Below are 13,979 nucleotides of genomic sequence, written 5' to 3' on the forward strand. Positions count from 1 at the left end.
TCCAAGATAAGAACTGGTCTGGACTTAAGGACAACTCAATGCATAAAAAAAATAGAATAAAATGATTGTATGCTCAGGCTCAGAGAACAGTGCTGAATGGGTCATTCACTATCTGGAAGCTAGTAACAACTGGAGCATCACAGAGGTCCATCTTGTGACCTCTTCCATTTAACAACTTCATCTATGACCTGAAGGTGGCACAGTGCACACTCAAGTCTGGAGAACACATCACACTGGGGAGAAACAGTTGATACCCTCAAGGGCTGGGCTGCTGCTTTGAGCAGCCTAGACAGGCTAGAGGAAGGGTGTAAAAGAAACCTCATGAAATTCAACAAGGACAAATGTAAAGTCCTCTCCCTGGGAGTACAGGCTGGGAACTAGTTCTCTGGGACAGGATCAAGAAAATCGGATGGACAGTAGGCTGAACACCAGCCAGCAGTGTGCCTGGCAGTACACATCACCAGCAGCATTCTGGGCTGTATGAACAGCAGTCTAGCCAGCAGATACAAAGATATTATTCTTGTCTACCTGGCACTCATTAGACTGCATTTCAACTACTGTATTCAGTTTTGTATTAACAATATAGGAAAACACTGATAAACTGAAGCAAGCTTAGAAGAAGACCACTGAGATGGTCATGTGGCTGGAGCATTTGCCATGTGAGGAGAGGCTGAGGCGGCAGGGCTTATTTAGCTTGGAGAAGATGCAGCTTTGTAGACACCTAAAAGAAGCCTTCCAACACCTGTGAAGAGGTTCTTGAGAAGACAAAGCCAGGGTTTTTAGATTGGTGCAAGTTATGAGGATGTAAGACAACAGGCGTATGCTGAAACAAAATAGGTTCCAAGTGGATATCATAAAAATCATTTCTGCCATGAGGACAGTCAAGTGTCAGAAGAGGCTGCCCAGGAGGTTGTATAGTCACCATCCTGGAAATTTTCAAGACCTGACTAGACAAAGGCCTCAGCAACCTGGTCTGATCTCATAGCTGACCCTGCTTTGAACAGGAAGCTTGACTACAGTCTGCCTGAGATAACTTTCAGCATAAATTATTCTGTGATTCTGTGATTTATCTTAGTTCTAGCTAATTCTATTAGAGGTGCTGCCTGAACCCTTCAGTATAAGAGCTAATAAATGCTACTTTTAACAACTGGAAAGAATTAGCATTTTTTAAGATCTTGTCAACAAAAGCATATTGAACCAGTAACTGTGGACATGTTTTTTATCTAAAATAGATAAGAAGAAGGATGATTATACCATCTTCAGTCTTCTGTCTTTCCAAGTTTTCTGTGGATAGTAGTAAAGTCCCAGTCCCATCTTCCTTCTGTATCATTTTTTCCTGTGAAGTTGTTTCATCCTGTTTAAACATAGGATGGAGGAGAGAGACAAGTTTGCATACAGTTTTTACAGAAGCATTAGTCTTTGATTTTTCAGTTAGCTCTTTAACATATCAGTTGTCAACTTCTGAATTAGTCAGATTGTCTCCTCTTTTTGCCCAGGCTCTTATAGTCATAACATGTCTGCTCATGAGCTGAGAGAACCCAAAAGAATCTTTCTGAAGCAATATCACATGAAAAAGAAATTCTAAACATTTCACACTAAGTTCCTCAATATATGGGAAAATTTTGTGAGATTTATGAAAATACCATACCTCTTTCTTCAATTCAGAGACCTCTAACACTGGCCAGGATTTCAGCTTATTCTGATAGCATACAGATTCTTCAGATTTCTGTGTAAGTTCATCTAAAGGAGGAAGGAAAAAAGGGATTTAGGTGTACCTTTTTTGCTGAAATATACCCAGTTTACATGTATGCACTACAGTACATGGAATCTCTATATCCCAGTCACCACTCCAGTTTTGGGACCGAAAGTAGCTGGAAAAAAATCAATTTGGAATATTAGCCTCCAGTAAGATTAGTATTTTTAGTTCTGATTCAGTATAAGCTTAAAGAGAAAAGTGGTACAGTTTGCTTTCCTTGGTTGCTTGTTTAACATTTCAGTAGAAGAATCTGAAAGGTTTTGAAGAATGTGGCACATCCAAGAAGAACTTGCACAAGTCAATGGATGAAAAAGGAATCCAATAAATTATTAAAATTAAAAATACGTATCTGGCTCAAGAAATTAGCAAGTCTCAAAAAGTTATAGGCTACGACACCACACGAAGAAAGTACAACGAATGCTACCCTTTTCAAATAATATTTAGGAAGCTGTGGCAGTCTGGTGACTGAAAAAGGGGAAATATAACCCCCATTTTTTAAGAAGGGGAAAAATGAAGATTCAGGGAACTACACACTTGTCAGTTTCACTTCTATGCCCAGTATGATCATGAAGTAGATCTGCCTGGAAACTACACTGAGGCACATGGAAAATAGAGACGACTGGTGACGGATAAGCATATCTTCACTAAGGTCAAATCATGCCTGACAAATTTGGTGGCCTTCTACAGTGGGGTTTATAGCACAGGTTAATAAGGGGAGAGCAAATGATGCCATCTACCTGGATTTGTGCAAGGCATACAATACTGTCCTGAACAACTTTCTTGTCTCTAAAATGGAAAGATATGGATTGCATAGATGGAACATATGGTAGGTAAGGAATTGGCTAGACAGTTGCATTCAAAGAGTTGTGGTCAACAGCTCAATGTTCAGGTGGAAACCTGGATATCCTGGCTTTTATCAGAAATAGCAAGGCCAGCAGGTCTAGGGAAGTGATTCACTCAGCTCTGGTGAGGCCATACCTCTAATACTGTGTTCAGTTTTGGGCCCCTCACTACAAGAAGGACATTGAGGTGCTGGAGTGCGTCCAAAGAAGGGCAACAAAGCTGATGAAGGGTCTAGAAAACAAGTCTTACTAGGAGTAGCTGAGGGAACTAAGGCTGTTTACCCTGGAGAAAAGACGACTAAGGGGAGACCTTATCATACTTAGGTTGTATATTAGGAGAAATTTCTTTACTGAAGAGGCTGTGCAGCATTGGAATAGGCTGCCCAGGGAAGTGGTTGAGACACCACCCTTGAAAGCCTTCAAGAAACTTGTATATTTAGAACTTAGTAGCATGGTTTAGTGGACTTTAATACAATCTTAAAGGTTGATGATCTTAGAGGTCTTCTCCAGCCTGAATGATTCTATGATCAGTATTTTCTTATGAGCCAACATAAAAGCAAAGCCAAGCAGAAGGCAACCCAGTGATCCTTCGGTTCTTGAAAACCTGCTTCACCAAAATACCATGCTTACTCACCCTGTAGTTTCCTTATTGTAGTACTGTTTTCAGCAGACAGCATCAACAGCTGGTCAACATCCTGTTTCAGCTTATCATTTTCAGCTACAAGGGCAGCATAGCTAGACTGGAGCTCTTGTTCAGCCACCTTAAGACAATTGATCTGTAGGTTTTTCTCTTCCACCTCCTGCCTTTGTTTCTTCTCCAGGTCGCTATATCTCTCTAATTCCACTTGTGCCCTTCTTGCCTCTTGTAGCTGTTCTGAGAGACAGTGTACCTCCTCCTGCAAGTGATGGCAGGACAGCTTCCTCTCAGCTAGTTCCATCTCCATTTTTTCTCTAAGACTCCGAGACTCCTGTCTCTCTGCATCTAGCACATCTTTCAGGCAGCTTAGATCCACCAACATCTTCTGACATTGATCTTGTAACATCTGTAAAAGGATATGGAAATTAATTTAATTCTTATCTAGATCAATTCAGCACCAAAAAGGAAAAAGGAGAATTATAGAGGACAATTAACAAACGGAACAAAAGTGTGTATGTGAAATTGGGTTAAAAATGCTGAAAAAGGAACTCATAAGTGACAGAGCACTGTACACAATGCCCAGTGATTCATGAAAGATCTCAGAAAGCTGGTGGACACTGACCAGAGATTTAAGACAAACAAGGAACAGACACAGAACCTATACTTGCCAGAATTCCTTTTATCAAATTTCATTCTCCTGGGCCTATGGATGGTCCACATAGTTAGTTTCTGGAGGAGGCTGATGAGGAGCTCCCTTTACACCATGGGGAGGAAGAGAAGCGTCCACCCCATGGCCTAAGGGTATAGGTAGAGCCGGATCTCCTGACGCCATATAGTGGGCACAAGGGGATTCAGGGCACAGAGGAGGAATCAGGGGACTCCAGCAACCATGCCATGAAGATATCCATGCTACCACTCCACAAAACTCTTTGGCAAGCAGTATAATCAACAATGAGTACAAGTCAATTCACTGAGGTTCTTCACCTCTTCTTGATAGTAAGAGGTCCCACCACTGTGCCTGGTTGGGACACATGAACAAGAAAATAGAGTGGTGCACAGAAGTTTTAAAGAAAAGAAAAAAGTTTCCAAAGTGAGGCTCAGCACTGGACGGGCTTTGTGGAGTGCTGTGTGTGGAGAAGCTGTGAAGGCTTGCAAAACAGATGCCCATGAGGGACATCTGGGTATCAGGTGGGAAATATTTTCTCTCAGCATGTGACTAAAGCAAGACAGGACTTCTGGCCATTGCTGGAGGAATTATTGGGCAGGCTACAATTCTGAGTCATTATGGTGACTCCTATGAGAAGAGGTCCAGAGTGTTTTGCTTACTTGTAAACTTATTGTAATCTAGCATTACTCTACCACTGGGGGATGGGCTATAAGGGGTCAGAAGAAAGCCACTGTGAAAGAGCTCCAAATTATGTTTACAAAACCTATTGAAAATCAGAGCTCTTCAACCAATATACATGAAAGGAACAAAAAGTGTCTGTTTGCCTCCTCATCAAAACTACATTTCATCCACTAAAGACCTTATGCAAGTTCTATAATAATAATGATAATAACAAAATACATGTACATTACCAACAAGAATCACCAAAATAAACATATATTTCTCTGTTCATTGTCTTCAAGGTCTAAACAGGAAGAAACTATTTCCAAGATATTTAAGAAGTTTCCAGCATTTTGGTCAGAAATCAATTTCTTTCTGCTTCTCTCCAAACGTACAAGACAATGAATCAGCCCACATTTGCTCCCTACAAATACCTTGAGAGCTTTCAAAGCCTAACCAACAAATCTGGAAGTAGATCAACTTGTTCTGGTCTGATAGAGCATAAATATAAATAAATAAAGGAAGAGAGGTGGTAGAATTAGATATTGCTTTGAGACCAAGGATATTTATAATAAAAGCTAGCATTTCTCCAGGAAGAACAATATTAACGTTCAAAGCTTGAATTAACTAAGGACACTGGAGGACAGCACAACCAATGACAACAGTAGAGGTCCCTTTTGTTTGGAAGTAGAAATGATGAGCATTCGAGCTTAAAAATGAATCTGTAACATATCTGCTTGTTTGACCAGAAGTACAGCTGATGTACTGCACCACTCTCCCACGAGACTGATAAAGCAGAAGTTCATTCTGAATGGTGGAGATTTTCAGAAATTGTGCTACTGAGGAAAAAAAAAAGGCACTCACCACACATCTGCAAACAAACATTTTAAGGGATCTCATCTCAAGGGGCATATGTAGAGACTTGATCTCATTTTATTCACACTCCAAAATGATTAGGTGAGAGCCAATACCACTGCAGAAGCTGTGTCATATTACCAAGTCCTTAGCAAGTTGCACCAAAGAACATCTGTCTTTGATCTGGCCTGGACACTGTAGCCCAGAACCGTGTAGCTATACTAGCACCATGCTAGGTGCTTTTGTCTTAGGTGAAGCACTGTGTATTTGTCAGCTTTGATTGCACCAGGCAGCAGTGCGCAGTATGGTTAGATTTTGTCCCTGTTAACATGCACAGAAACTGGGCCGCTACAGAGGTCTTCTGAAGCATCTTTATCCCTGTTGCTTGGCTGGACCAACTGTAAGCAATGCACAGAGACCTGTAGCCCTAAAACCTGCTGTAGAAAAAGTTCAAGTTCAGCGCAGAACACGTGTTAGTTTGGTGGCTAGAGCCCCCTAAACAACTATCACCTGGAAAACCTATAGCTAGCCACAAAACCAGATTAATAGTTACAGAGCCTTGCAGTCCAATAATGTAGCATTGACACTACTAGTAACAGGATTCAAAGCTTTACATTGTATCTACAAATCCTCTGGAACAAGGCTCGTCAAAAGCCTGCTGTCTGAACATGCCTTAAATTCCTGGAAATGATTTTACTTAGTTTAGCTATAAAAATATTTCTTCTTACCATGTAAATAAGCAAAATTTGTTTTACTTATCTTCATACGGTATTATTGCAGGATTTTTTTTTTTTTTTCGTAATAGATAGCAGCTACAAAGACCTACTCTTTGTAAAATGAAATAGGCATGACTAACAACAGTGTAGTGTGGAGAAGTGCAGGCCTGGTAAGACAGTAGAGGCATTGAGCAGCAGGAACACAGAATGGGATGCAGGGAAGTACATGAAGGCAGTGAATGATAGAAGGTGAGGCACACATTGGAACTGGAGACCCCAAGGCTAAAAACACTTCACCAGTGGTCAGTTGAAAAAATGCAATCCAGGAACTGCAGAAAATTGGATAGAGTAGTAACAAAATAGACAAGAAATATAACTCTATTTGATGACATAAAGCATGACATAAAGACAATATAGTTTTATTTCTATGACATAAAACACACCATGTATAGTAAAATCAGATGCAGCATGATCTTGCTGCCTAATGAAGACAAAACAAAGTGTAAAACCATTTTAGCAAACATAAAAATAACTCCTAGTGGATTCTGGATTGAGGAATAAGCCACGGACACAAAATTCCTCCTGTTTGGAGATTTGTGATGCTGTCACCTCGCTATATGCCCTTATCCTCAACCAGACAGAAGCCATCAACTTCTGGGGAGACTATACAAGGCTGAGCATAAAGCCAGAAATAAGGTTAGAAAGTGTGTATAGTAATTTTTAATAGCAATATTATTGAAATCTTTTCGGCATAGTAGTAATCATTTTATTTTCCAGAACCAAAGACATTTGTCCTCTTCTTTGAAAGGGAGGAGTATCTTAATTTTGAGGTAACAATCACGTGATTCCCCATTCAGACTAAATTGCCTCTTATCCAAGAATTAACATTTTTTCTCTCTGAGCCGAGGGATTTGCCAGCTTGATTCATGCTGGAAACTTGGTGCCAGAAATAATCTGATCTGGTAACTGGCTACTGACAAAAGTCCAGTCCACCGCATTCAGTCTGGGACACAAAAGGTTTGACACAAGCCAGCAGTGTGTGCTTGCAGCCCAGAAGAACAGCTGCATCCTGGGCTGTATCAATAGAGGAGGGGCCAGCAGGTCAAGGGAGGTGATTTGGCCCCCTCTGCTCTGCCCTTCTGAGGCCCCACTTGGAGTGCTGCATCCAGGTCTAGGGCCCCCACAACAAAAAGGATGTGCACCTGTTAGAGCAGGTCCAGAGAAAGGCCACAAAGATGATCAGAGGGCTGGAGCACTTCTCCTATGAAGAAAGACTGAGAGAGATGGGTCTGTTCAGACTGAGGATGAGAAGGCTCTGAGGACACCTCACTGCAGCTTTTCAATACTCAAAGGAGGCTTATTAAAAAGATAGAGAGCATCTCTTTGCTCAGGCAGATACTGATAGGATAAGGGTGAATGGCTTTAAACTAAAAGAGGGGGAATTAGATTAGATGTTAGGAGAAAATTCTTCACTCAGAGGGTGGTGAGGCACTGGAACAGGTTGCCCAACGATGCTGTGGATGCCCCATCCCTGGAGGTGGATGAGGTCCTGGGCAGCCTGATCTAGTGGGGTGGCATCCCAGTCCATGGCAGGTGGTTCAAACTAGATGATCTTTAAGGTCCCTTCCAACCCAGCCATTCCATGATTCCATTACTCCACTAAAGAGACATGACAGTAAAGCAATAAGCAAAACATGAAAAAGCACCTGTTTTTGTTGTTCAGCGATATGCAGTTCCCGCTGAAGAAATTCTACCATCTGAGTTTGTTCTAGCAGAGCTGTTTCCTTTTCCTGGAGCTTTGTCTGAAGCGTATGCAGGTTCTGCAAGAGACAGCACTGTAACAGTAATCTGAGAGACTAACATAAGGCTAGATTCCCTTGTTTCATCCATAGACCTACTTTTCATAACACAGTTACTTTAACAGCCTAAGTAACTTTGTTCTTTATTGACATTTATTCTGGAACCATGGTGCAGTAAGAAGAGCACGCCACTGTTCCATACTGACACAAAACAAATGAACACATTTCACATAAGGAACCAGAGCACAATAAATGAATACTTCTTAACTGTGTCAGGGAAGGTTTTATAGCAGATCAGCACACTGAAGCTGGAACTCTGAAAGTCTAAGATAGCATCCTAAAAATAAACAACTAAAAAAAAGCAGACAATCAAATCAAACCCCTTCTCGTCCCTTCTGACTTACTTTGCTGAGAACTGCTTTCCCAGTGAGTCCTCAGACTAATAAAAATTATTTTCTTATATTTTCACCTTCATAAGATTATAACAAATATACCTGCTGCATCTCTACATCCAGATTTGACTCAGCTGCTATCTTCAGCAATTCAGCTTGGTGCTGTTGAACCTGCTCTTTTATGAAAGCTTCCTTCTCCTCTATTACTTCCTGCAGGTGACTCAGCTGAAAACATAAGTCACAATATATATAAATATAAACAAAAAAAAAAAAGGCAAAAAACAAACAAAAACCTGCACAACAACAATGGAAAAACAAACAAGAAAGTTATGAGCTTAACAAATGTGTAGGCCAGCTTTCAACATCAGCACACCACACGTGTGTGTGATGATGTCTTCAGCTTGGTAATCCTTTATGTCACCTTGGTCACACGGTATCTTTAACCTTCTAATATATATAAATTAACTGATATTTCAGATTCCAGCAGAAAACGTAGAATTTTCATTTACAATTACACACAATGATGAAAGATATAATTTCTACCTTAGTGCAACTTCATAAAACTTCTGGGTTTGTATTTGCATAGGATATAGTCTATTTCACATAACAAAACCTGACATCCATAGTATTCATTTTATAAATAAATACAATAGCAGCAACAGCTGTTATGTGATAAAAAGCTCATCTACACATCCATGGCAAAGCAGAGAGGGGCAATGGCAGGTGTGGGAGTCAAAAGTAATACTGTGTCCCAGCTACTCCAAAGCCCATCACAGGACAACAATAAGCCTGTCAAAAGCCCACCTACACAAGCCTAGAAGCACAATGCAGGCAGACAGGAAACCAAATTCTGACTCAGAGTAAGGGACACCCTTCCAAGGGCTGCTTCCATAGTACTTCCTCCTGAGAGTGCCATCACTCCCATTATTCAAGCATGAGACTCATTAAGGTAACTGCAGAGCACTTTTAGCAGTGATTACTGCCTAGGGATACAGGATGTATTACTGGAAGCAGCCAAAGAGGACTGCAATTCTGGGATTGTACAAGACTTATTATGGGATGTCTAGAAGAGGAAGCAAGGGCATGGAAATGGATGGATCTAGTATATCTGGAGAGGAACAAGCATGAAAAAAACAGGCAGTAAAGGTATATAAAAAGTCAGTTGTGTGTGTTAACAGTGGCTTCCCTGGCCATGCCCTGATCAGCAGTCTGTCCAATCTTCTTATAAAAGTCCATTTCTCTTTTTCTTTTCTGTGAGAACCACCCTCTATCCAGTGTGCATGTGTATGTACTGGGGGGAGGGAGGTCTGAACACCAGTAACTAAAATCAGACTGTGGGTCAAAGGGCCTATGTGTCTGTGGTGCCAGGAACTGTAGCAAGTGTCAGTGTGCAAACAAGTATATGATCACTAGCTAATACCAAGCCAGACTATCTGGCAAGTAGGTGAAGAGGCCTGGGAGCCAGGACAGAGGTTGCATGGTGCCCAAGGACAAGACCACAAGCAGACTTGACGACTGGAAGGCCAGGGGAACTTTAGCTAGCTACTAGAGACACCACTGGGTCCTGATGAGGTTCTCTAAGAGCAAGACCTGCCTTTGTGTATTTGCATGTCTCTAAGGGTGAGACCACAGGGAGCTAGCTAGTGGAAAGACCAAAAGAGTCCCCTGGTCAGGGTGTACATGAGTGTATGCTACGTATGTCCATTAGTATGCCTGTACCTCTCCAAGGCAGGTACAGAGAGTTCACAACTGGAGGGACCAGGGGAGTCCGAGTCGGCTCTGCACATGCGAGCAGAGGGCCTGTACCTACAGCTGGAGTAGGGCTGTGGGCTCTGTGGGTTTGCATGTCTACCTACAAGCAACTAGGGAGACTAGGATCCAGGGGGCAGTTACTGGGCAGTGTTTAAACACAGCTGCTGGTGGGAAACTATCTTTGCCTGTACATATTCTCACTATTCTCTCATCTGAACTGAGGCAAAGAGGGTGAGGCTTTTGATATTGTGTGTTCATGCAAGTGCTGGTGCTTCATTTTGTGCTGATCTGTACGGCTGTCTGTGTACACGTATAAATGATCTGTACACGTGTAGCTGCCAGGAATTGCATTCTCAGGCTGGACCTCAGATCATGGAGCTATGGTAGCCTCACTTCTGTCAAGACTGCCATATTTGGCCATAGCCCCTAAGCTGCAGCATGCCCTCAGGAACAACTGTCCTAAATTATGCCAGTGTCAGTGGTAGAGTGAGAAACACAAAAATAGAAGCCTTTTTGTGTACCTGCGTTGCGTACTTGATTTCAGCATCATTAAGATTCATCTTGGCTAGAGCCAGCTGTTCCTTTAGATCCTGAAGAGTATCCTCTTGTGTCCTGAGCTGCTCTATTAGTCCTTTGGCTTCATCTCTATGCCCTTCATTTGTATTTTGATTACTCTGACATTGCAAGAAGAAAGAATTGAGAAGAAACACAAGAAAGAAAACTGATTAGTACTACTGCTCTATTTTGAAAATAAACAAAAGAAAACAAACATGAAAGGCTGTATCACTCTACTCCTAATCATAAAACATTTTTTTATTTCTTTACTTATTCTTTGTTTCTTAAAATGAAATTAGTCTACATTAAGTAACATTTTTCCTCATTTCTATATGGGTATGTACAAGATGTCTTTAACTGGGAAGTGTTTCCTAAGTGTTTGCATTGACAAATACGGTGGCCTTCTGCAGTGGGGTTACAGCATTAGCGGATAGGGGAAGAGCAACTGACATTATCTATTTGGACTTGTGCAAAGAACTGGATACTGTCCCACACGATATCCTTGTCTCTAAACTGGAGAGCCATGGATTGGACAGATGAGCTGCTTGGTGGGTAATGAATTGGCTGGATGTTTGCACTCAAAGTGTTGCAGTCAACAGCTCAATATCCAAGTGGAGATCAATAATGACTGGTGTTCTTCAGGGGTCAGTTTCTTTGTCACTGAAATGGACAGTGCACAAGCAAGCTTGCCAACAACACCAAGCTGTATGGTCTGGTCAACATGCTAGTGGGAAGGGATGCCATCCAGAGGGACCATGACAGGCTTGAGAACCTCATGAAGGTTTGTACAGGTTCATAAGGCCAAGTGCAAGGTCCTGCATCTGGGTCCTGCATCTGCAAGCTGTGCATACCTCATCCCTGGAGGTGTTTGATATCAGGTTGTACGAGGCCCTGGGCAGCCTGATCTAGTGGGTGGCATCCCTGTGCATGGCAGGCATTTGGAACTAGATGTTCTTAAGGTCCCTTCCAGCCCAAGCCATTCTGTGATTTTATGTCTAGGTCTCTCTTGTACTGAGTACAGGGGAAGGATCACCTCTCTTGACCTGCTGGTGATAATTTGCCTAATGCAGGCACTAGCCTTCTTAGCAGCAAGGGCACATTGCTGACTCATGATCAACTTGGTGTCTGCCTTGGTCCTTTTCTGCAGATCTGCTTTCCAGCTGAGTAGCCCCAGTAGGTACTGGTGCCTGGGGTTATTATGGGTAGGAGAAAGCCCCTGTCATGGAGAGGAGAGAAAAAAGGCAAACCAAATAATAATAATGAAAAACTTTTGCTGTGTAGATCCCTCATGACTTCCTAGTTGAACCACTTATGTTCAACACAACATGCAACCCTAACCTGAATGTGTTTTTTTTTTTTCCTTCAAGTAACAGGGTATCTGCCTTAGAAATATCACCATTACTCAAGGCACCATCTTCTTAGGTAAATAACTATAAAGGAATCTGTAGTTTCTCAGTAGGCATAGCCTTAAAACAAAATATTTGGCAAGTTATTTCTGAGTCAAATACATAATATTGCCAGTAATTATCCTAACATAATTTCTCTGAACTAAAACCCAGTAACACTCTGGTACACAACATTTCCCCTGAAGGCTGTACCAAGATCTCTTTCTTCTAATTAGAAGCTTTTTCTAAACCATTTTTCTTAAGAGATAATTAATGCCCACACATTCACCTGTCATTATGGTCCTTTCACTTTGACAGTTCTGTCATTTTCTTGGTGCTTACTTTCCTCACACAGTTCTAAAAAAAAAATTGTGGCCTCTAAGCCTTTGGCGGACTAAATAGCCTAACTATTTTGCGTGTCTGGTAAAAGCAGATGCTAGTATGACTGAGGAACAGAAGGTCCTTTGCTGCTCTCAGAATTCATCTTTCCTAATTCTAAGTGATCTGAACATGAATACACTCCATATTAAGGCCTTGCCACTCTTGGTACAATGGGACAACTGTTTGTCTTAAACAAAAAACTACCCTTTTAATGAAAATCTACATCACATTGATTCACTGGTAATAAATTCTCTCTGATTTTGCCTTCAACTGATGAATTTGAATTTTACAGCAAAAATGCTCATTAGTCCATAACAGTCTACATAAAATAATGCAACAGCACACCGGACTACACAAGCTACAGCCAAATAATGTAAATAAAGCCTCAGTGACATATCTACACAGACTGAGGATTTTTTTCATGGCCTTGCAGTATACAGTGGCAGGATACCAAAAGTGCTTGATCTTCTGATTGTTAAATTGTCTCATTTTCATATTATGTTAATCCTCAAAATCATCCAGTTCCTCCCATATGAAAACCAAGTGCTACTTTGTATTGAAAAAGGTTATCAAGATGATATTGTAAAGCAATTTACAGCAGCAAATTCCTATAATTTTTGTGATGTCATCCATCAACAACAGTATTAAGTACAACTGATGTAGCTAATCATTACTCCATTAGAGTCACAGAATATCCTGAGTTGGAAGCGACCCACTAGGATCATCAAGTCCAACTCTTGGCTCCAGACAGGACCACCCACAAATCAGACCCTATGTCTTTGTTACCCAAATGCTTCTTGAACTCCATCACACTTAGTGCCATGAACACTTCCCTGTGGAGCCTGTTCCAGTGCCCAACCATCCTCTCAGTGAGTAACTTTTTCCTAATATCCAGCCTGAACTTCCCCTGACACAGCTCCATGCCGTTCCCTTAAGACCTGTTGCTGGTCCCTAGAGAAGAGATGAGCGTCTGCCCCTCCACACTCCCTTCACGAGGAAGCTGTTGGCTGCCATCAGGTCTCCCCTCAGCTTCCTCTTCTCTAGGTTGAATGAATTAAGTGTCCTCAGCCACTCCTCACACATCTTGTCCTCTATACCCTTCACCATCTTTACGTAGTCTTCCTTTGGACGCTAATAGCTTTGTGTTCTTCTTATATTCTGGCACCCAAAACTGCACACAGCACTCACGGTGAGGCTGCACCAGTGCAGACTAGAGCAGGACAGTCACTTCCCTCAACCAGCTAGCAATGTTGTGCCTGATGCACCCCAGGATATGGCTGGACCTTTTGAAGGCCATGACACACTGTTCACTCAGATTCAACCTGCCATTAATCAGAGCCCCCTAGATCCCTTTCGGTGGAGCTGCTCTCCAGCCTCTCATCCCTAGTCTGTACACATATCCAGGGCTACCCCAGCCCAGGTGCAGAATCCAGCACTCGTTCAACTTCATGTGGTTGGTGATTGCCCCGGTCTCTAATTTGTCAAGATCTCTCTGCAAGGCCTGTCTACCCTGGATGGAGTCAACCACTCCTCCCAATTTAGAGTTGTCCACAAAGTTACTTAGCATACCTTCGAGTCCTGC

The 13,979-nt window shown here is 41.9% G+C and overlaps 1 protein-coding gene across 2 annotated transcripts in view; it reads right to left on the reverse strand.

Annotated features, from left to right (window-relative positions):
- The window catches only part of GOLGB1 (golgin B1), a 68,160-nt gene that overhangs the window by 41,239 nt on the left and 12,942 nt on the right, over window positions 1-13,979 (reverse strand). For both annotated transcript variants that reach the window (XM_035315613.1, XM_035315612.1), the window contains exons 6-11: window positions 10,598-10,750; window positions 8,427-8,549; window positions 7,840-7,953; window positions 3,233-3,641; window positions 1,649-1,740; window positions 1,255-1,354 (exon numbers count right to left, since the gene is read on the reverse strand). In XM_035315613.1, the coding sequence (XP_035171504.1) occupies window positions 1,255-1,354; window positions 1,649-1,740; window positions 3,233-3,641; window positions 7,840-7,953; window positions 8,427-8,549; window positions 10,598-10,750 (991 nt within the window). The remainder of the gene's footprint in view (window positions 1-1,254; window positions 1,355-1,648; window positions 1,741-3,232; window positions 3,642-7,839; window positions 7,954-8,426; window positions 8,550-10,597; window positions 10,751-13,979) is intronic.

The sequence above is a fragment of the Oxyura jamaicensis genome, chromosome 1, assembly GCF_011077185.1.
Source record: "Oxyura jamaicensis isolate SHBP4307 breed ruddy duck chromosome 1, BPBGC_Ojam_1.0, whole genome shotgun sequence".
NCBI classification, from domain to species: Eukaryota; Metazoa; Chordata; class Aves; order Anseriformes; family Anatidae; genus Oxyura; species Oxyura jamaicensis.